The following is a 23099-nucleotide window of genomic DNA, read 5'->3' as shown; positions in this document are numbered from 1 at the left end:
TATTATATATGAATATATTATAGTATATATAATGACCCCACAGAAAAACAAATAAACCACTTGGTTGCTCTTGTATCCACCCCCACCTCTTTGAAGATCCTCACGCCTAGAGCTGGTCATCTCCAAGGTCTCCCCAGCCAGCCAATTCCTCTCTGGATTGCTGCCACAAGCAAGCTCCTGCTGTCTGCCTTCATCTGGCCTCCTGCCCATGTTAGAGGGAAAGGTCAACTGCAGAGTGATGTGACAGCCTCAGGCTAGGCTTGGGTTCCTAGTGCCATCCCCACTCCCCCACCCTAGGACACCCCTATGTCCATCCCACTCAGTGCCTCCTGAGGTGTCTACAAGGTGTCAGGAGCCTTTCCATCACTGCCCCGTCCCTATGGGCCCAGAGAACAGATCCGGACACTGGATACAAACTGCAGTTTATTAAGGCTCCAGAGTGAGAATTGGCACTTGATTCTGGGCAGGGGCAGGGGTGTCAGTGGAACCCAAAGGAGCCGGGCCCAAACAAAGTTGCAGGGGCTGCCCCCACTCCCCTACCCCCCAATAAATAAAGTCTCAGCTCCATCTCAGGGTGCTGGCACAGGGCAAGAGGCCCTCACTGAGGGGAACCCTGGGGCTGCTGCCTCCTTCCTCATCTCTCTCCCTGCATCGGACCTGGCCATAGGTCAGTGCCCAACTGGGCCTCGTGGTAGTGGGGCTCTGCCAGGGCTGGGGCAAGACATGAGACCTGCCCCTACTGGAGGACTCTGGGGTGGGGAGCTGGCCTCCCCAGTGGCCAATCACGGTCCGAGGCTGCCCGGGCAGGCTCAGATGGGGCCTGCATTGGGGACACTGTGCGCATCCCAGGTCGGGGCCCGGCCCGGGCCACACCTAGATATGGAGCTCGGTGTCGTCTGGTGGCTCCAGGCCAGACTCTGCGCTCAGAGCTGAGGCTGAGGGGCCCTGGGCCACCCCGAACGGTGAGACGACAGGTGAGCGAGCGGCCAGAGGAGACAGTGAAGGTGAAAAGCTGGGGGACATGGCCGCCGAGGACAGAGAGCCTTCGTGGCTGATGGGGGAGCGGTGAGAGGCTGGTGGGAAGACGGCCCGGGTTGCGGCCGTGCTGGCTGGTTTGGGGGGCACAGACTTGGCTCCTGGGTGGGCCACGGCAGTGATGAGGGGCGGTGGGTCAATACGGGGCGCCGGGGGACACGGCCGAGCTTCATCCTTGAGCCGGGCAATCTCTGTGAAGACACTGGCCAGCGGCTGGAACTGAGGGCACCAGCTCAGCAGGTAGTCCCAGTTGTAGCTGCCACGGAGCTCCTCCTCACCGGCCACGATGGCCGTCAGCGCTCCCGCCACACAGGGCTTGCCATCTGCTGGAAAGCCGTAGTCCCCGGTGGGTGCGGGGCTTAGGCCACAGCCCCCCAGGAAGGTGGTGGCGGTGGCTGGGGGGCCATCTTCTCGGTACAGAGTGGCTCCTGCACCCGGCAGCAGCAGCCCTGCCTTACGGCCCTTATACCAGGTGTCGGGGGCAGGTGGCTCACAGGAGGTGTCACTCAGTCCGTCTGCATCCTGCTGGATGCCGGAGTCAGGGCCACGGGCAGCCAGGGAGGAGGCCACACTGGCCACTCGGGGGAACTCGTTGATCATGCGGATCTCGTCATCTTCCGCAGCCTCTGCTGAGCCTCGGCCGCTTGAGTGTGAAGGGTCCAGGGAGCCACCGCGGGGGTAGGGTCCTCCAGCTCCTGGCCCACCATAGCTGGGAAGAGTCTGGTGATACAGGTGCTCTGAGGGTGGTGGGCTGGGTGGCTCTCGGCCCAGTTTCTGCAGCGAGCCGCTAGCCAGGGGTGCCGCCTGGGACATTGGGCCAGGCGCCGCCTCAGCTTTGCGGCTCCGGGCCCGCACCAGTCCCAGGACAAGGGCTGCCAGGGCAAGCACCACCACGACTCCCAGAGAGGCCGCCACAGCTCCCACCAAGAGCAGGTTGAGGTCAGGTGCCAGGCCCAGCGCAGTGTGGGTGATGTCCACAGTCACGGGCACTGTAGCACTCCGAGAACCGGGCAGAGGCCCCCTTGCCACCACCTCCAGCCTCAGCTCCCGTGGCGCCTCACGTCGGGTCCGGCCCCCACCCCCGGAGGTGCCTGTTCCGCTGCCTGGTGCCCGGCTGTCCACCCGCAGGTACAGGGCACCTGTAGTCTGGTTGATACCAAAATAGGGGGATGAGGCAGCCAGCGAGTACAGCACCAGGCCATCGGCACCTCCATCCTCGTCTGTGGCCTGCACGTGACCCAGGCTGTGGCCACGCCGTGCACCTTCTGGCACCTGAAAGTGGAAAGCTGGAGCCAGGAACACTGGGTCATACTCATCCTCACCGGTCACCAGCACTGACACGGTGACTGAGGCGGACAGGTTCCCGGCATCTGTAGCTCCCACCAGCAGCTGGAAGCTGCCAGTGTGCTCGTAGTCAAAGGCCACTCGTGCCCGCAACTCCCCAGTTGAGCTATTCAGCGCAAAGGCCTCACGGCCCTCAGGCCCCGGCCCAGCCTCCAGTAGGCTGTAGTGGAGCCTTCCGAAAGCCCCGGCATCCCCATCAATTGCGTGCAGGGTGGTAACGAGAGTGCCTGGAGGCTGGTTCTCAGCCAGGCTGGTGCTGAGCAAGCTCAGAGGGAAGGCGGGGCCGTGGTCATTCACGTCCTGGACCTCAATGGTCACTGGTGCCAGGGCAAAGTGTGCCCCGGCGGGGTCGGCAGCCTGCACTACAAGCTGATGTCGAGCCTGGGTCTCACAGTCCAAGGGGCGGGCCAGTCGCAAGTCCCCGGAGCTCTCATCCAGCTCAAAGAGCCCCAGGGGGTCGCCTGAGCTGAGGGTGAAGCGCACAAGGCCATGGGGGCCCGGATCAGCGTCGGAGGCCTCCACGTGCAGCAGCTCGGCTCCCACAGGCGTGTCCTCAGGCACCGCCACACGGTAGGCCGCTCGGGTGAAGACAGGTGGGTTGTCGTTGACATCCAGCACGCTGACGGTGACTGGCACAGCTGAACTTCGAGGTGGCTGCCCCCGGTCAGTTGCTGCCACAGTTAGGTTGTACTGGGTTAGGCTTTCAAAGTCTAGAGGCTCAAGCAACACCAGGCAGCCCAGGGCCCGGGGGCCTAGTCCATCACTCTCCCCAACCTCCGCCAGCCGGGGTTCCAGCTGGAAGACTCGGCCCCGGTTGCCACTGACAATGCTGTAGTCCACGGCGGCGTGGCTGCGGCTCCCGTCGGCGTCTGTGGCCTCCAGGGTGAGCAGGGTGGAGCCAGGCGGAAGATCCTCAGTCACAGCCACGCGGTAGTGTGGCAGCGTGAAGCTCGGGGCATGGTCGTTCTGATCCTGCAGCTGCACGTGCACTGTGGCGCGGGCGGCCCGACCTGGCACTCCGTGGTCTCGGGCTTCCAGCACCACGTCCACCATGGCTGGCCCTTCATGGCCCAAGGCCACTGTTCCCACTGTTGTGAACAGGGTCCCTGAGATGAAAACAGAATGAAGAGAAATATGCCATCAGCAGAGACCATGGGTGAGCAGAATGACCCTCCGGGGATGGGGAATTAGCCTTGGAAGTCAGATTCCAGGGAGTGGCCTGTGTGCTGGGAGATTATGGAAGCGGCTCCAGGATTCACAGAATGGCTTCCAGACATGCAGTCAGGACAGTGCTTAAAACAGAGACAAAGGGGGACTTCCCTGGTGGCCCAGTGGATACGAATCCACCTGCCAATGCAGGGGACACAGAAGGGTTTGATCCTTGGTCCAAGAAGATCCCACATGCCGCGGGCAACCAAAGCCTGTGCGCCACAGCTACTGATCCTGCATGATGCAACTACTGAAGCCTGAGTGCCTGGAGCCCATGCTCCACAATGAAGGAAGCCACCACAATGAGAAGCCCATGCACTGCAATGAAAAGTAGCCCCTGCCCACTGCCACTACACAAAGCCTGCGAGCAACAGTGAAGATGCAGCACGGCCAAAAATAAAAAAAAATAAAAAAAAAAAAAAGATACAAAAGCGGGGAAATGTCCTCCCTAGGTCAGAGATCTAGGCGTCAGGAGTTCAGGCAAGAAATTCTAGGGATGAGGTCAAAATATGCCCCAGCACAGTCAAAGATAAGGGGTAGATGCCAGGAAGGACACACCGTTGTTAGGGTCAATGCTGAAGCCCTCAGCAGGGGAAGCCAGGTGGTAGGTGACGTGACCGTTGGCGCCCGAGTCCCGGTCAGTGGCCGAGACGGAGAGAATGGCACTGCCCGGGGGTGTGTGCTCAAGCAGCATCACCTGAGGTGTAAGACAGAAGTTTACGGCTGAGCCTCTCAGCTGCCTTGCTGCTCACTCAGCCTCTGTTCTGCAGCTTGGTCCCATGAGCTCTGCACGGCACCCGTTCCAGCTTGGAGCCCTTACACCCCTTAATATTCAAATTGCCCCCCTTCCCCCATTTCTGGGCCCTGAATGCAGAACCTGGACACACTTCTTAGGACTGAGAAGGCTGGTTTGAGATGGGACCTTTATATCCCCCAAGTTCTGTCCCCAAGTCAGTTCCAACACACAGCCCACCGCAGCTCCTTCTAGCATTGTCACTTCCCTCCATCATGAGCAGCCCTGGGCCCGGGGCGGGGGTGGGCACCTGGTAGAGAGTCTGTGAGAAGGCAGGGGCGTTGTCATTGACATCCTCCACGAGCACCGTGAGGTTGGCCCGGCCCTCGTGAGGCCCGTCGTGTGCCAGGAGCTGTAGGTGGTAGCGGTCACGCTGCTCAAAATCCAAGGGGCCCGTGAGGGAGAGGCGGCCTCCATAGCGGCCGACACTGAAGGGATCCTGGGGCCCAGAAGGGCTCAGAACATACCACAGCACTGGTCCTGAGTCCACATCATTCCCCGTTACCTGTGCGATCTCCGAGCCCAACAGTGCATCTGCAATGCATGGCACAAGTGTGTTTGTTACAGTTGCAGAGTCCTGGAGCCCCATGGTGGGCAATAATGCTTCCCTACCACCCATTATACCCCTCACTTGACCCAGTCCTCACCTTCTGACACTCGGAGCTCCCAGGGCTGGGGGATGGTGGGGCGATTGTCATTGGTGTCGATGACCATCACCGTCAGGGTAGCTGAGCCCACCAGGGCTGGGCTTCCTCTGTCTGTGGCCATCAGCACCAGCCTGAACACAGAGCACAATCAGGGGGTGGGGCCTGGGATAAGCAAGAACCCTGGGCAGGGACAGGAGGGCTCAGGACAGGTAGCAGAGGGGAAGGGGGGAACTCAGGATGTGGCCTAGGGATTGAAAGGGATTTAATGCAGGACTCGAAATTGCATGGACCCAGGAAAGAGTCTCAGGGTCTACAGAGCCAAGCTTCACCGTGTTTCGGCCCATATCTCGCGGTCCAGGATAGCTGTGGTGGTGATAGTGCCCGTGGCTGGGTCTACATGGAACAATCCCCGGGCTGGCTGGGATGCGGCCAGACTGTAGGAGATCTGTCCACTGGGGCCTTGGTCCAGGTCATCTGCTTCCACCTGGTGGGAGTAGGAGGCTGCTGGCACTGGCCTGGTGGCAGACAAAGTCTGCCCAGCCCTGCCCCCATCTTCCTATCACACCCCACACCTGCAGCAGGGGTCCCTCCAAGGGCCTAGACTCTGGCAGGAAGGCCACGTAGTGGGGCTGCAGGAAGCGGGGCGCATTGTCATTGGCATCTTGCAGGGTTAGGGTAAGCACAGAGAAGGCATAGGCTCCTCCACTCTCCGCCTGCAGCACCAGTCGCAGCCGTGGGTTTGCCTCAAAATCCAGCCCCTCTGCTGAGCGGACTGTGATGGCTCCTGGGGGAAGACAGAATGGATCACTGACAGACCTCTTGCTTGCCCTAGCGCCTCTGTCTCTGAGGCTTACCACTGCAGGGCAGCCCCTCCTCAACCGAATCTCCTGGGGCCCAAAGAGGAGCGCCCCCAGGAACCTGTCCTCCAGAGCCCCCTGCTCCTGCCCCTTACCTGTACTAGGCTGGATGGAGAATGTCCCTTTCTCATTCCCACTGAGAATGCTGTATGTGATGGGTCCACTTGAGCCCCCTGCATGGATAGCCTTGGGGGAGACAACGGGAGTCCCTAAAGAGAGGAGGGCCTTGGTTGAAGTGTGAGCACTACACTGAGGGAGTTTGGGGAGCATTTTCAGTGAGCAACCCCAGCCCATCCAGGGATACAAAGCTGGGAGACATGGTTAGGGGCTTACCTGGGGGTGCATTCTCACGGAGCATGGCTTCACTACTGGTCCGGGGAAAGCGGGGTCCATGCTCAGACTCCCCTTGCAGCCCAACAATGACCACACCAGTGGCAGAGCGAGCTGGACGGCCAAGGTCAGTTGCCACAATGAAGAGGACACGATCTCGGGGGCTCAGAGATACAGGGGAGCGGGACACACGGATTTCACCAGTGTAAGAGTCCACGGTGGTGCCAGGAGGTGGCGTGCCTGCTAGCCGGTACAGGATGGAGGCATTGGCACCAGCATCACGGTCTTCAGCTCGCAGAGTGGCCAGAGGCAGAGTTGGAGTGCTGAGGACAGGGCCTGGGCGGGGCAGGCGCAGCCTCAGGGGACTGGTGGGGAAGGTGGGTGCATGGTCATTGACATCACGCACTGTGATGGTGACGGGCACTGTGGTGCTTAGGGGCCCAGCAGCTGCACTGTCCACTGCATTCACTGTAAAGGCATAGCTGGGACACTGCTCTCTGTCGAGGGTGGTGGCTGTGCGCAATTCCCCAGAGCTGGGCTCTAGCAGGAAGGCTCCTGCTGCACCTGTACCCAGGTAGTAGGTCACACGACCATTGGCCCCAGCATCAGGATCATGAGCCTGCAGCTGCAGCAGCAGGGTCCCTGCAGGTGCGTCCTCAGGCACCTCCACAGAGTAGGAGGGCACAGGGAAGGCTGGGGCATGGTCATTGGCATCCAGCACTGTCACCGTCACAAGCAGCGTAGCGCTGAGAGCTGGCTGGCCTCCATCCCGGGCTTCTATCTGCAGCTGGAATGCTGGCTCCACCTCCCGGTCTAGTGGCCTCATGGTGCCAAACTCCCCAGAAGCCAGGTCCAGGACAAAGGCTCCTGAGGGGTCCCCATCTGCAGAGAAGGGCATGCACACAGAAACATACATGTGGCAGCCCATGGGAGAGAGGGTGATTTACAGGCAACGGAGAAGAAAGGGAGAGAGGGAGAGAGAGAGAGGGAGAAGGGCAGGAGAGGGAAAGTGGAATAAAGGCAGAGAAACACAGAAGGTAAAGGAAGAAACTACAAAGTAGTTTTTCTTAAAGTGTGGCCTGGGGGCCCCAAGAATCCCCCTGAGACCCTTTTGGGAGTACATAAGATCAGAACTATTTTCGTAGCAATATTAAGACATTATATGACTTTTCCATTCTCATCAACTCACAAATGCAGAGTGGAGTCCAGATGCTACATGACATATGATGATGTCATAACTTGGATGGTTAATGGAATGTGTGCTTATGTAATGGTGTGATTTCCAGAATATTCTAGGTAGAAAGTTTAAAGCATAAATGTGCTTTCATAGATTCACTCAGCTTTTGTTACCTTGTGTTCAATCATACTTGCTTTAACCTTTGCAACCTCATTATTGTCCAACAAAATGGACAGTAAATCTCCTTGGGCCTGTGCAGAAATACAGCAAGTGGTATGCTTCATCGGCTTGTTTTGCAGTGATATTTAAAAATGTTCTCAGTTTTAATACCAAATGTGGTAAATAATGGTATGTGTTTATTATATATTTTATATGTTCAATTATTATATTATATTTTATTACATCAATAAATGCTGATATCATATAAGCCAAAGTTCTTTACAGTTCTTAAAAATTAAGATATAAGGGTTCCTCCATCCTACACTGTTGGTGGGAATATAAACTGGTATAGCCACTATGGAGAACAGTATCGAGGTTCCTTTAAAAACTAGAGATACCATATGGTCCTTCAATCCTATTCCTGGGAACATATCTGGAGAAAAATATAGTCCAAAAGGATACACGCATCCCTCAATGTTCACTGAAGCACTGTTTACAGTAGCCAAGACATGGAAGCAACCTAAATTTCCATCCACAGATGAATGGGTAAGAACATGTGGTGCATATATACAATAGGATATTATTCAGCCATTAAAAATGAAATAACGCCATTTGCAGCAACATGGATGGATCCAGAGGTTGTCATACTGAGTGAAGAAAGTCAGACAGGGAAGAGAAATATATATCACTTATATGTGGAATCTAAAAAGAAATGATACAAATTTATTTACAAAACAGAAACAGACTCACAGACTTAGAGACCTTAAAGGGGAAGGGTGGGGAGAAGGGATAGGTAGGGAGTTTGCAATTGACATGTACATGCTACTGCATTTAAAATGGATAACCAACAAGGACCAATTGTATAGCACAAGGAGCTCTACTCAACATTATGTAATAACCTAAATGGGAAAAGAATTTGAAAAAGAATAGCTTACATGTATATGATAACTGAATCACTTTGCTGTACACCTGAAACTATCACAACTGTTATAGTTACTCAACTGTACTCCAATATAAAATAAAAAGTTTTAAAAAATAATGTTAAGGTTCCTGAGATGAAAAGGTTTGAGAACAACTATTCTACAGGGAGAGACAATCAAGAAAGAAAAGATACAGGAAGATAAAAAGAGACAAAGAGGGAGATTAAGTACTGGAGGGGCATAGAAAGAGATGCTTGGAGACCCAGAAACATAAAGAGAAGGACCCAGGCACACTGGGTCTGGGACACAGGCCAACAAGTAGTAGCCCTGGGCAAGTAGGTACAGGAAGGTTCTCACCCAGGATGCGGTACTGCAGCTGCCCGTTGGCTCCCACATCCGGGTCAGAGGCCCGCAGCGTGGTAAGGGTCTGGGGGTCCTGGCCCTCGGGCACCTCCAGGGAGAGATGGGCACTCCCAAATGTTGGGGCATGGTCATTCTCATCCTCCACAGCCACTCGCACTGTGACATGGGTCAACAGTGGAGGCGAGCCCCCGTCCCGGGCATATACTGTTGGGAAGCAAAGTCAATGAGATTTATCCCACTCCCATGGAGGAATCCACACCACATGTGTTCACCAGGTACACACAAAAATCAGAATATGTCCACCTTTTCACACCCACAAGCACACAGGCACGCATACATATATGTGGTGGTATAACAGGAAAGGCACTAAATGAGATAACAAGAGATCTGTGTTCAAGTCCCAGCTCTGCCACTTCCAAGATGTGTTAGCCTGAGCTAACCTCTTTGGTACTCAGTATCCATATGCTGCTGCTGCTGCTGCTAAGTCGCTTCAGTCATGTTCGACTCTGTGCAACCCCACAGACGGCACCCCACCAGGCTCCCCCGTCCCTGGGGTTTCCCAGGCAAGAACACTGAAGTGGGTTGTCATTTCCTTCTCCAATGCATGAAAGTGAAAAGTGAAAGTGAAGTCGCTCAGCCGTATCCGACTCTTGGAGACCCCATGGACTGCAGCCTACCAGGCTCCTCTGCCCATGGGATTTTCCAGGCAAGAGTTCTGAAGTGGGTTGCCATTGCCTTCTCCATATGAGCCTCTGTTAAATGGCTACAGTGTAATCTGAGGGAATCCTAGAAGGCACAGCTGTGACATTATGTATTTGAGAGTTAGTATAATCACAGTGGTGACAGCCTAGAAGTCAGTTCACCTTGTACTCTGACAAACTCCCCCAAAGGATTAAAAATACAAGCTGTGCTGTAAGAGGTAGAAGTTTCTTGAAGGTACTTTGGGGGTCTTGCCCATGTAACACTGGTGTTTATGCCACCTCAGGCTTTGGGGAGCCTGTCAGTGTATACCTGTCAGGTTGATCTCCTCCTGCTCCTCCCGATCCAGGGCCCGAAGAGTGGTAAGGACCCCAGTGTCTGGGTCCAGGGAGAAATTTTCGCCAGAGATGCCTCCATAAGTCACTTGCCCGTTGGTCCCTGAGGAGAGCCAGCGTGGGGTAAGATCACAGGGTGAATATATCCTTTCTTGACCCAGTCCCTCCCTCTTCCAACTCATCCCCTCCTCACGCTTACCCAGATCGGGGTCGGTTGCCTGCAGAGTGAGCAGAGATGTTCCAGGCGGGCTGTTCTCCCGCAAGAGGACGCTGTACTCCAGCTGTTGGAAAGCGGGTGCCTCGTCGTTGACGTCGGCGACACTGACAGTCAGAAGCTGCGTGGCCGAGCGCGGTGGGGAGCCGTGGTCAGAGGCCACCACAGTCAGCACGTACTCAGCTCGCTGTTCGCGGTCCAGAGACCGCACCACGGACAGCGCTCCTAGGTGAGCGGTGGGCAGGTTGGAAGGAAACACTCGCTCTGTATTAGCATCCTCCTCGTCCCCATCCCTCCTAGCGATCCAACTCACCGGTGCTGGGGTGTAGCCGGAAACAGCCGTCCGCGCCAGCTGCCAGGCGATAGGACACCCGTGCGGCCTCGCCCAGGTCGGGGTCCCGGGCTACCACGTGCAGCGCCGTGGGCCCGGGCGGCTGATCCTCAGGGAGGCGCACACGTGAGGGCGAGGCAAAGACTGGAGCGTTGTCATTCTCATCCGTGACAAAGACGCGCGCGGAAACGCGTGCTGTGCGGCGGCGGCTGGCGTTGGCGGGCCGGTCAGTGGCTTCCACGAGCAGCAGCAGAGCGGGAGTGGTCTCCCGATCCAGGCCTCGCGGGGCGCTGAGAGCCCCGGTGCGCGCGTCCAGGCGAAGCGCGGGCACAGGCGGCTCCTGGCGCAGCAGGCGGTAGCGCACATCGCTGTTGGGGCCAGGGCCATCGGCGTCGGACGCGCGGAAAGTGTACAAGGTCGCGCCCGGCTCGGGGTTCTCTGGGAGCGCCAGCGCCAGCGGGTCGCGCGCGAAGGCCGGCGCGTGCTCGTTCTCGTCCTGGACGCGCACCTGCACTCGCAGCAGCCGCGCGCCCGCGCCTCCCGGCCCCTCGGCGCGCACCGTGAGCGCGCGCCAAGCCGGACCCGCCTCAAAGTCCAGGGGCCGCGCCAGGTACAAGCGCCCAGTGGCCGCGTCCAGGGCAAAGGTGCCCTCTGGGTCGGCGCCGCCCACCAGTGTGTAGGTAAGGGCGCCCACCCCTGCCTGCTCCGGCGGCGCCACAGAGCCCAACAGGGAGCCGGGCCGGAGCCCCTCGGCTGCTGTCACGGTCAGCACGACAGGCACAGGCGCCACCGGGTCTGGCTCTGAGGGTTCCGGTGGAGGCTCAGCCGAGCGACTGGAAGGAAGCACCTGTTGTGAACCCGGGAAGGAGGACGGAATCAGGGGGACCCAAGTAAAACGGAATCTGGGCTGGCCTACTGAGTAGCAGGAGGGGCGGTCAGAGTAGCCTGTCTACAGAAGAGGGCACAAGGGCTTAGGAAGATGGCGCTCTGGGGCGGGGGGGGTGCCCATGTTGGTGGCAAGGAGACCTGGATAGATTGGAGGAAGGGCAGTCATACCTGCACTAGCAGCTGGAGGCTGGAGCTCCGAGGGGGGCTGCCTTGGTCATGAGCGCTCAATGTCAGCACGTAGTGTGGCCGCTCTGCTCGGATCAGGGGTGCTGCCGTGAGCAGCTCTCCCGAGTGAGGGTGCAGAGAGAAGAGCTCTGAGCCAGGACCTGGGGACAGGCGGAGCAAGGATGAGGGCTTCCATTCCAGAGCTGGGCATATTATGAGGACGGGCTATCCACCACCAACTCCCTTCTTTCCACTCCCCATATACCAGTTAGTATGTACAGGATGGTTCCATTCTCCCCCTCATCTGGATCCTTGGCCTGCAGAGTTGTCACCAATGTTCCTGGAGGCACACCATCTGGTACCTGTGGGAACACACAACTCATATACAGTTGTCTCCCTCCGTTCTTGAGACAACCCAGGATACATTCCGCTAACCTCTGTGCAAAGCCCCCTTTCTACTCTCACACCTGTTCCAAGATGCAGTTTCTTTTACCTCTATCTACAGTTCTAAGCAGACACCCACATTCTCTCTTATTTCTTTGAGGCAGGGCCCTGCAGCTTCCATACCTGTATGGGGAGGCCTCCACCAGCAGCCCCTGAGGCCTGCAGAAAGGTGGGGCTGTTGTCATTGAGGTCAAGCACTGCGATATGCACGGTGCCTGTGGTGCTGCGGGGTGGGCTCCCTGCATCCTGAACCTGCACCAGAAGCTGGTAGCTGCTTTGCCGCTCACGGTCCAGAGTTTGTAGTGTGGTCACCTCTCCTGCAAATGCAGGATAGACAGAGAGCATGTATGGGGTAGCCAGAGATGAAGAGCCTGGGGTCTGTGAGAGGCTGGGGTTGGGGGAGTGTGGAAAAGAATGCCTGGGGAAAACTCCGGGCTCAGTCCTGGTCCCCACGACCAGGCTCCGGGGATTGTGTCCGGGTGTTCACCATTCTGAGGATGAGGCTATGGGATCTCAGATTTTGGGTCCCAGTGCTCACCAGTCTGAGGGTGGATGCGGAAGGCCTTGCTGTCTTCTGACAGCTGTCGCAGGCTGTAGGTCAGACGTCCATTGAGTCCTGAATCTCGGTCAGTGGCAAAGACCCGACCCACGCTTGTCCCTGGGGGCTGGTTCTCAGCCACAGCCAGGAAGGTGGGCTCCTCAGACAAGCGGGGACTGTGGTCGTTCTGGTTGAGGATGCTGACCCTCACGGTGGCCGTGGCTGTCTGCTGCCCCAACTCAGCTTTGGATCCAGACACTGCCATTACTTTCAGTGTGTACAACTCCTGGGCCTCATGGTCCAGTGCTGCCCGCACCCACAGCCATCCACTCTGTGGTTCCAGGCCAAAGGGGCTGCCTGGCCCATCTGCTGCAAGGTGGTAGGTGACAGGGCCCCCATCTGGTGCTCGAGCCTGCACTTGTAGGACTTGAGTTCCAGGGGTGGTGCCTGAGGGCAGGTCTACACGGTAGGTAGGGCTGTCGAAGTGGGGAGCCAGCCCACGGGTCCCCAAGTCCTGTACCACCACCCGTAGTCGAAAGTGGCTGGTGCGAGGTGGGGAGCCTCCATCCCGGGCTTCCAGCTCCAGTTCATGGGCTGGCCCCCCTGGAGGACCCAGAGGTCCCATAAGCCGTATGTGGCCTGTGGTGGGGTCCACAGTGAAGGCCCCACCACCACCAGAAAGCAGGGTAAAGGTGACTCGACTGTTAACTCCTGAGTCGGGGTCCAGAGCCCGCAGTGTATAGATGAGGGTCCCTGGGGCAGTGCTTGATGGAAGCAGCACTGTGTCTTCAGGCGCAGGGAAGGCAGGGGAGTTGTCGTTCACATCGTCCAGCAGCACGCGCACTCGAGCTACAGCGAACGCTGGCGGCACTCCACTGCCTGCCCGCACCTCCAGCTCCAGCACTGGTCCCAGCAGCTCCCGGTCCAGAGGGCGAAGTGTCTGTAACAGCCCAGTGGCTCCATCTAGGGAGAAGAGTCCTCGGGGATCGCCCCCCGATAGGGCGAGGGTCACAGGTCCCAAGCGACCTAGGGAAAAGAGAGCAGTCAGAAAAGAGATGGGGACACCTTCTAAGTTGGAGCCCAGACTCTGATCCCCAAAAGGGCTAGGTAGTGTCCATATCTGGGCCTTTCAAAGTATTAGAGGAAAGGCAGGTGTTGGCAGAGAAGCTGGGTGGCACTAGGGTGATATTCGTGTACCTGGGGATGAAGCAGAGCGCCTGTACCATGCCCAAGGAGGTGGCGGGGACTAGAACCAGAGTGTTTTGTATTGGGACTGTCAGTGGTGTGATACCCGAGGGTTACATTGGGGTGTCTGGGTATGGCACCACGTGGATATAATGATAAGGGATACCTGGTGGATTGTGTGCCTGGACTATGCCCACACTGGTGCCTGGTGCCACATCCTCTGGCACAGAAAAGACATACTGAAGCTGCTCAAATACTGGTGGTACAGGAGTTCCAGGCACAATGCTGATGTTGACTCGGGCACTGGGCTCTGCCTGCAGGCCACCTCCATCCCGAGCCCCGATCTCCAGCTGCACCATGGAACTGGCCCGTCTGGCCAAGGGCCAGGCTACCGTCAATAGCCCTGGGAGGAGGGACAGAAGTGGAGATGCATAAGGAAACAGAATATCACTGGAAGGGTTGGGGTGGGGGGCAGGCGGGGCCCTGGGAATGGGAGGATCCTTACCTGAGTGCTCGTCCAAGGCAAAGAGCGGGGGGCTGTTGCCAGCCAGGATGTGGTAGGAGAGTCGCCCATGGGGTCCCTGATCAGGGTCATGGGCACGTACCCTCAGCACAGCTGTGCCTGGTGCACTCTGGGCGCTCAGACTGGCAGCATACTCCCGTGGATAAAACTGAGGTGGGTTGTCATTCTCGTCTGACACAAACACCTTCACATATACCATAGACTTGAGGCCTCCCTAGTGAGACACGCAGCCATTAAGTCAGGTGGGTCTTGATTGGCCCTGCTGAGTACCCTCCCCGCAACCTGCCCACAGTGTGCCCACTCACCCCATCCACAGCTGTCACTGTGAAGTCAAAGCTTGAGGGCCCCTGATCACGGTCCAGGGTCCGGGTCGTGCACACGTCGCCACTGTGGGCATCGATGCGGAACGGGGGAGACCCTGAGGTCCCAAGTCCGGCACCCAAGGAATAGGAGAGGAGGCCAAATGGGCCACTGTCTGCATCTGTGGCTGTCACCTGGGGAGAGGCTGGGGTGAGTGCTGCCCCATCTTTTTGGCCAGAAAAGCCATAGTTAAGTAGCAATTAGAAGGAGCAGACCCTTGGCCAGTTGGTGCCCAGAGTCTTTGGATGGTGGATACACAGAAGGGACTAGTAGGTTACAGGCTAAACTCTAAACCCAGCTCAGACCTCACCACTTGCGTTAGCTTCCTATGAGCCTCTGATCACAACATTTTTGTCAACTGATCGATATATAACTTTGTTTTATGTGTGTTTCTGTTTAAAGGCACCTTATTTAATATATATTGTTGGCTGACTAACACTGAACTCAGGGCTAATGGCACAATTCATATCTAAGTGAAACTGACATGTATTTTCTCTATAAGGCACAGCACAGCCCTCTTGCTTTTAAGAACACAGACAGCACTTCAGCACTACAGTTGGGGACCATTTTAAACAGCAAAATCACCAAACAGAAAGCACAAAAATGTGAAAAATGTGGCACCAAATAGACCACGAAAAGGACCCTTGTTTACAACATAAGAGCTGAAACACGAAGGCAGGGCATTGCCTTGTTCGACCTCAGCCGGAATGTGCTCATCAAGAGACTTGAATTTTCCATCCTTCTGCACATGTCCGGGAATGACAGTGAAAACTCCATGAGTGTGGATTCAGAGGTTACAGAGAAATTTTAGACAGTTGGCGAATTCACAAATACAGAATCTGCAAATGGATGAGGAAAGCAAAGTGCTAAGGGCTGTGACAGCAAGTTCCAGGTGGGTCACAACAAGTTAATAAACATCACCAAGTCTCAGAATCACTCCAAGCAGAGAACTGGCTGACCTACAGACTTATTCAGACTGCTGTCATAGGCCTTCTCTTTATTGAGTTTGGTCATTAAGTGGGATCTGATTGATCGCTGGACTGATGAGGGTCTGCTCTATGCATTTATGGATGTGGCTTATGCACCCTTCACATCCCTTCACCTCTCGAGCCAATCTCATTGGAAATGAGAGACAGAGAACTGCAGGTCTATAGGACAATATTCAGGTCATTAAGTTCCAGGGACTCCCCCAAACTAAGAAATAGGGAAAGCCTTTCTTGGTGTCTTCTCAGACATCTCCCAGTTTGGCTCAGGTAAGGTTTATGATTGGACACCAAAGTCAGGAGCCTCTGAACATTTCAGAGTCAAATCAGCGGGAAACGCCATTCCAAAAGCTTCAGAGCTTAAGACAGGGCCAGGTGCGCAGTAGGTACTCTATGTAAATTTGTTCATTGAGTAAACAGACATTTGGATTGCCCTGCCTTACAACAAAAACTTCTTTCAAAGCAAGTTTTATAAATTGGGTGCACATTAGGCCCTCAGCAGTGGGTTAGCTGGTGCAGACTGCTGTAGCTGTGACAAAGTACTCTTTGTGGCTATGAGGGCCTCAGGGTCATGATATGCTATGGAAAGGAAGCTGGAGAGTTCCCCTTTCTTAGCCAGAAAATGTTGCTCAGAGAGAAGCCGAGCCAAGGACTTCTGATTGTTGCCCAGGCCTTTGACAGAAGTGATTTGTGCCATTGTTTACCCTCCTGAGAGACACTAAGACCTTGCCATGCTGAGCCCTGGAAACACCTCCTGCTCTAACGCTTTACTGTGGCCATGGGCCCGGATATCCCAGGAGACAAACTTCCCCCGACATCCATCTGGTAGGCAGCAGCACAGCTGCGGCACCATCTCCAGAAGCTGTTAAAGACCTCTGCCCTCTGACTCGCTGCAGGAAGAAAGCAATAAATAGTGGTCAAGGAGGTTGTCAGGAAGTGACCCCAAAAGGCACAGGGGCCAGTGACTGGAAATGACCAAGGCAGAAGTGAGTTTTCTGGCCTGTGCAGCCTCTGCTCAGAGGTTTCACTACAAAGGCACAGCCTTCATTGTCAGCAGGCTCTCAGCCCCTCTTCACAGTCCAACCTTGGTCAGCTCCCTCTCCAGCTCTGCCTGAAAGCTGTAACTAACCTCACCTCTCTCCTCTTGTTTCCACGGCCCCCTCCCCCACCCCCAGCTCTCATCAAATGCAATAACGCAAGGAGGAAACAAAGACCTTCATGTGTGAACTCTCTAAAATTCCTTCTAGACCACAAACTTACTGCTTCTGCTCCATGCTGACTTCCCAGGAGTCTCTCCTGCTTCTCCTGCCACTGCTTCCCCACTGCCCGCCTTCCTCCACCTTGCCTTACTCTGTCTGTTATACATTGTTGTTCCCTGGAACCTTTCCTTGGCATCTTCTTCCACACATTCTCTGAGTGCCTTCTCTTCCACTGCTGTGGCTCTGATGATGATCTGTACTTTGACCCAGACCACTCCTCTGTGCTCCCAACCTGTACATCCAGATGCCTGCTCAACATCTCCACTTGGATGTCCCACAGGCACCTTAAATCCAACCCGTCCTAAACTAAACTCATGATCATTCCAACCTTTCTCTAATGATTCTTCCATCTACGCAGCTGCTCGAGCCAGAAATCTGTTCTTCCCTTTTCCTCTGCCGACATATCAATCAACGGGGGACCAAGTAAATCCTCATTATCCTTCTTATTTATCTATTCCTCTCCATTATCATTATCGCTGTTCTGACTCAGGCCTGAGTCGTCTCTCCCCTGGGCTACTATAGTTCCGTTTTGATAGGTGTCTAACCCTCCAGTCTTGTCCTCTGCACCAGGACTTCTCAACCTCTGCATGACTGACATTTTGGACCAAACATTTCTTTGTTGTGGTGCTGTCATGTGCATTTTAGGATGCTTGGCAGCATCTCTATCTACTAAATGGGCTTCCCAGTTGGCTCAGTGGTAAAGAATCTGCCTGTTAATGCAGGAGATGCAGGAGACGTGGGTTCGATCCCTGAGTCAGGAAGATCCCTTGGAGGAGGAAATGCAACCCACTCCAGTAATCTTGCCTAGAAAATCCCATGGACAGAGGAGCCTGGCAAGTTGCAGTCCATGCGGTCGCAAAAAGTCAGACACAACGGAGCGACTGAGCTCGCACGCACGCAATCCACTAGGTACTGATCGATCCCGCCAGTTGTGATGACCAAAAATGTCTTTAGATGTTGACAAATGTCCCCTCCAGAGGGCAAAATCACCAGCTGTTGTAAACCACTGCTCTGCACTAACAAAAGCATCTTTCGAGAGAACAAATATGATCAAATTATTCCTCTACTCAAAAAGCTTCAATGTCCTTTAAAGAAAAATGCTCACCCTCCTTGTCTTGGCTTCATTCCTTACTGTCTGGCCTCCTGCAGTCTCATCTCCCACTCTTCCATCTCACACCTTAAACTCCAGAGACACTGAGCCTCTTGTAGGCCCTTGAACAAGCATGTCACTTCTGTATGGAACCCTGCCCTTATCTGGTTCCCTCGTCAGCTCCTGCTTATCCTTTGTCTCAGCTCAAAGGTCCTTTTCTTTGGGAAAGCATTCACACTGCCCATCTGTAACTCGTATATATCTCCATATGGAAGTTTCTTTTATCGCAGTAAAACTGTTTCTTTGCATACGAATCTCCCCTCTAAACTGTAAACTCCATGAATTAGGTAGCAGTTACTCAATCATTACTGTATTCTGTGTCCCTAATGACAGATATTCAAATGAATATTGAATGAGTCAAATATTAAGCCTTCTTATAAAGGTTATGAACACCCAGTGGCCATTTTCACCCCTGCTTCCCTATGATTACTACTAGTAAAAACTCCAGGAAACCACCTGGAGAGATGCCCTCTTGCTTCAGGCACTAGTGAGGAGGGAAGTTAGAAGCCACAGCCCACTGGTCTTGGGCCAAGAGGGAGAGTAAACACATGGGAGAGTGGGTGGAAGCTGGAGAGCAGTAGGCAGGCAAGCACCCAGAGTCTGGCCAAACGGGAGGTCAGCCAGGTCCAGGCACTGGCCTGAAAGTCTAGGCAAACAGCAGCTCCTAGAAGATGATCAGGGGTCTTCTGAGACACAAACATTTCCTCCTAAGAGATCTCCCTGCCTCCAGTCTCCTCTCCTGCATCCATAATTCTGTGGGAGAGCCAAAGCAATCTTTCCAGAAGACATATCAGATCCACCTAGAACTTCTCGTTGGTTCCCTGTGATTTTTAAAATAAAGTCAAAGCTGCTGATCCGGCTCCTGTCTACTCTCGTCTCCCCATAACTCATCAGCACAGTTGAGGCCAACCTGAACAACGCTGCCCTTGAACACATATCATGGTGCCCTGCAGCTTTTTCTGTGGGCTTGGAGTTTCCGTCCATACACCCCATATTATCCCCTTGGCAAAGTATCACCACTTTTGCAAAGGTCTGCCTCTAGGCTTTCATAGCGCTTCATATGCCACCTGATACATCACTAGCTACTGGTGTATCTCCTTGCCTAGACTGTGACCTGCCTGGGAACAAGACTGTCTCCTTTCTTTGTTCTCAGGACCCAGCACAGTGCCAGGCCTACAGTGCTAAGTTAAGTTTTCAGTGTATTACTTACCATTGATCTAATCTATTTTCACCCTTAAAGCAAGTTACATGGGATTTCCCTGGCAGGTCAGTGGTTAAGATTCCATGCTCCCACTGCATGGGACATGGGTTCAATCCCTGGTTGGGGAACGAAGAGCCCACATGCCACGTGGTACAGCCAAATAAAACCCAATAACAACAACAAAAACAAACAAACAAAAAACCAAACAAAAACACAAGCTGGAGAGGGTGTGGAGAAAAGGGAACCCTCTTACACTGTTGGTGGGCATGCAAACTAGTACAGCCACTACGGAGAACAGTGTGGAGATTCCTTAAAAAACTGGAAATAGAACTGCCTTATGACCCAGCAATCCCACTGCTGGGCTTACACACTGAGGAAACCAGAATAGAAAGAGACACGTGTACCCCAGTGTTCATCGCAGCACTGTTTATAATAGCCAGGACATGGAAGCAACCTAGATGTCCATCAGCAGATGAATGGATAAGAAAGCTGTGGTACATATACACAATGGAGTATTACTCAGCCATTAAAAAGAATACATTTGAATCAGTTCGAATGAGGTAGACGAAACTGGAGCTGATTATACAGAGTGAAGTAAGCCAGAAAGAAAAACACCAATACAGTATACTATACATATATATGGAATTTAGAAAGATAGTAATGATAACCCTGTATGTGAGACAGCAAAAGAGACACAGATGTATAGAACAGTCTTTTGGACTCTGTGGGAGAGGGAGAGGGTGGAATGATTTGGGAGAATGGCACTGAAACATGTGTAATATCATATAAGAAATGAAATGCCAGTCTAGGTTCGATGCAGGATACAGGATGCTTGGGGCTGGTGCACTGGGATGACCCAGAGGGATGGTTTGGGGAGGGAAGTAGGAGGGGGGTTCAGGATTGGGAACACGTGTATGCCTGTGGTGGATTCATGTTGATGTATGGCAAAACCAATATAATATTGTAAAGTAAAAAAAAATAAAAACAAAACAATCTGTAGTGAGGAGGGAAGGATGAGGGGAACAGGATTTTTAGGGCAGTGAAACCACTCTCTATGTGTTATACTGTATGTCATTATATATGTCCATTATACACATACAATATACTTTTATCCAAACCCATAGAAAGTACAACACCGAGAGTGAACTCTAATGGACGCTATGGACTTGAGTGATAATGATGGTTATGTAGATTCACCTGTTGCAGCAAATGTATCACTCTGGCGGGGGATGCTGACAGTGTGAGTCGGGGCAGGGGCATATGGAAAATCTACACCTTCCACTTAATAGTGCTATGAATCAAAAACTGCCTCCCAAACATAAAGTCTTAAACAAAGAAAAAACCATCTGATCTTGCCTTTTCTGGACCAAAGAAGTTCAGTGACCCTCTCTGCCTTCCAAGTAAAGTCCTAACTCCTCACAGCTTGGTGTCCAAAGACTTCTGCAATCTGGCTTTGGCCTGCCTTTCCAGTTGCATGCCTCCCCACCCATCTCTTCCAGGCCTGACTTGCAGGAAGTCTGTGGCTCCCTCAGCCTGTCCAGGGTTCCTGCCTTGTCCTCTGAGAGGTCTTCCTGGACATTGGGATCTCACTGAATACTTCCTGTTATCTCTCATCCCTGTGCCTGATCCCAAGTCGCATTAGAGCTCGCTCCAAGGGCATGGACGGGTGTATCTGCCAGGACAGTCAAGCACTGGACTAGGATTGGAGGGCTCTGTAAATGCTGGCATCTGCCCTGGGGAACAGGAGCCACATGGGTGTGCAGAATCTCCATCTCTGCCCTTGCAGAACAGCTCTGAAACTTTAAAGAGTCCCCTCTCACTTCCTCACACCACAAGACACATTTCTCTGTATCCAATCTTAATTCTCTCAACCCCAAGATTGCCTGGCCCAGCTCCTGCACCCTGCTTTCTCATCTTCTCAGTAACCCTCACCCTCTGCACAGACTGTGCAGCTCACTGAATAAGACTGAACCCTCTGGCAAATGTCACCATCAACAGCTAGCACCTCCAAAGCTTGGTTCCTGCTCTGAGGTCCCCTGCGACCCTCTGATCCATTCCTGCCCACAGCACCACTCCGCTGTGTGTTGGGGGGCTTACCCACCTGCAGGAAGCAGGTTCCCGGCTGAGTGCCCTCAGGCAGCGAGGCGTTGTAGAAAGTCCTCTGGAACTGCGGCTCGTTATCATTCACATCTTGCAAGACCACGCTCACTGTGGCGGAGGAGGAGAGAGGGGGCAAGCCCCCATCCGTGGCCACCACGATTAGCTGTGGCTGAGGTTCCAACTCATAGTCCAACAAAGCAGCTGTAGTGACAATGCCTGAGGTGGGGTCTATGGAGAACCAGCGGGTGTGGGCGCCTGGGGCCAGGCTGTAGGTGACCTGACCGTTGGTGCCCTGGTCAGGATCCCGGGCCGTCACCCGCACCACGAAGCTGCCAGGCAGGGCAACTTCAGGCAGAGGCTCCGGTCGGTAGAGCTGGCGGTCAAAGGCAGGCGCGTTGTCGTTGACATCAGTGACATGTAGCACAAAGGCAGCCTCGGCCCGCAGTGGGGGTGAGCCTGAGTCCGTGGCGGTAACTCGCAAGTTGTAGGCGTCGCGCTCCTCCCGATCCAGCCGCCGAGCCACACACACCAGGTAGATGACGCTGTCCTGGGTGCTGAGAGCAAAGTGGCCCTCTCCACCCTCCAGGGACACATTGACATGCGCAAAGTCACCGTCATCTGGGTCTGACACAGAGATTCGAGCAACAAGCTGGCCTGGGGGGGCAGCCTCAGATACACGGGGGGAGCCATCTGCACTCAGGAAGATGACAGTCATGGAGGGCTGATTGTCATTGGCGTCTCGCACATGCACGGTCACAAAGGCCGAGCCCAGCTCAGGGTGAGCCCCTCCATCCCGAGCCTGCACCACCAGTTCGTGGACCCGACGTTGCTCAAAGTCCAGCGGCCGCTCCAGCCGCAGCAGCCCCGTGTGCGCATCAATGGAGAAGGGTCCATCACCCTCGCTCTGCCTCCGGTTGATCTCATAAGTTACAGCCCCATTGGCACCTGCATCGGCATCAGAGGCATACACCTGCAAGACCGGACTGCCGGGGGCCAGGCTCTCGGACACTGCAGCATGGTAGCGGCTCTGATTGAAAGCTGGGGCGTGGTCATTGATGTCTAGCAGTGTCACGTCCAGCAGGGCCTGGGCCCTCCGAGGGGGTGAACCACCGTCGTAGGCCTCCAGTTGCAGCATGTAGTGTGAGCGGTTCTCTCGGTCCAGCTCTCCGGTAACTACCAGCTCAGGCACTGGGGCCCCATCCGGACCAGGGCGTGTCTCCAGCCGGAAGGTCTCTCCAGCGCCATCACCAGACAGGGCATAGCCCTGGGTTCCCAGGTGGCCAGCGTCGGCATCACGAGCAGGCTCCAGTGGGTAGCGGGTGCCAAGTGCTGTATGCTCAGGTATCTGCAGGACAGCCCGAGCCTGTGGGAAAGCCGGAGCATGGTCATTGATGTCAGCCACTCGCACAGTAACTTCCACAGTGGCGCCGTCGGGAGTGACTGCAGTGAAGCGGTAGCGATCCCGCCGCTCGCGGTCCAAGACACGGGCTGTACGGACCACCCCGCTGTGTTCATCGATGGCCAGGTCCGTGCCCACCCCGCTGCCCTCCTGGGCAGAGATGAAGTACATGGGAGGTGCTGCTGTGCCCGCTGGAAGCCCTGCACTGATGTCCCCGATCAGCGTGCCCGCTGGCTGCTCCTCATCAATCTGCAGGTCCAAGCTCCCAGCCTGACCCCAGGCACCTGGCGCCCCCGCCCCCAGGAGCAGCAGCATCAGCAATGATAGCAGGGGGAGGGGCCTGGGGATCTGCATGCCCGGGCACGAAGGTGCAGTGCCCCGCTCCTTCCGCATGGCAGGGCCAGTCCAGCTGTGCCTTGGGATCCAGCTCCAGGCCAGGCTCCAGGAGCAGCTTGATCTCAGCTTTTGGATCAGGCCCAACTTGGACCCTG

General features: G+C 55.0%; 1 protein-coding gene across 1 annotated transcript; it reads right to left on the bottom strand.

Moving 5' to 3' along the window:
• Positions 1 to 449: 449 nt before the first annotated feature.
• DCHS1 (dachsous cadherin-related 1) lies at positions 450 to 23001 on the bottom strand. The gene is made up of 20 exons (XM_068988255.1): positions 21211 to 23001; positions 14462 to 14650; positions 14139 to 14370; positions 13800 to 14036; positions 12449 to 13474; positions 12034 to 12227; positions 11732 to 11828; positions 11470 to 11627; positions 10396 to 11260; positions 10068 to 10307; positions 9846 to 9971; positions 8829 to 9038; positions 6219 to 7097; positions 5981 to 6094; positions 5601 to 5812; positions 5358 to 5512; positions 5029 to 5159; positions 4632 to 4915; positions 4147 to 4285; positions 450 to 3485 (listed from the first exon to the last, which is right to left on the bottom strand). The coding sequence occupies exons 1-20, from the start codon at positions 22999 to 23001 to the stop codon at positions 874 to 876; spliced, it is 9891 nt and encodes a 3296-aa protein (XP_068844356.1). The 3' UTR covers positions 450 to 873.
• Between the last annotated feature and the right edge of the window lie 98 nt (positions 23002 to 23099).

The sequence above is a fragment of the Capricornis sumatraensis genome, chromosome 16, assembly GCF_032405125.1.
Source record: "Capricornis sumatraensis isolate serow.1 chromosome 16, serow.2, whole genome shotgun sequence".
NCBI classification, from domain to species: Eukaryota; Metazoa; Chordata; class Mammalia; order Artiodactyla; family Bovidae; genus Capricornis; species Capricornis sumatraensis.
The sequence above is the reverse complement of the archived record's forward strand: the minus strand, read 5'-3'. Positions and strand labels throughout refer to the sequence as shown.

What these genes read in the sequence shown, in the direction of transcription:
- DCHS1 (XM_068988255.1), bottom strand. Translation starts at nt 23,001, where the DNA reads ATGCGGAAGGAGCGGGGCACTGCACCTTCGTGCCCGGGCATGCAGATC. An exon ending in CTCCATCCAGCCTAGTACAG is followed by an intron (nt 5,813 to 5,980) that starts GTAAGGGGCAGG and finishes GTCTTCCCCCAG; the next exon opens with GAGCCATCACAGTCCGCTCA. An exon ending in CAGCATTGACCCTAACAACG is followed by an intron (nt 3,486 to 4,146) that starts GTGTGTCCTTCC and finishes TTTTCATCTCAG; the next exon opens with GGACCCTGTTCACAACAGTG.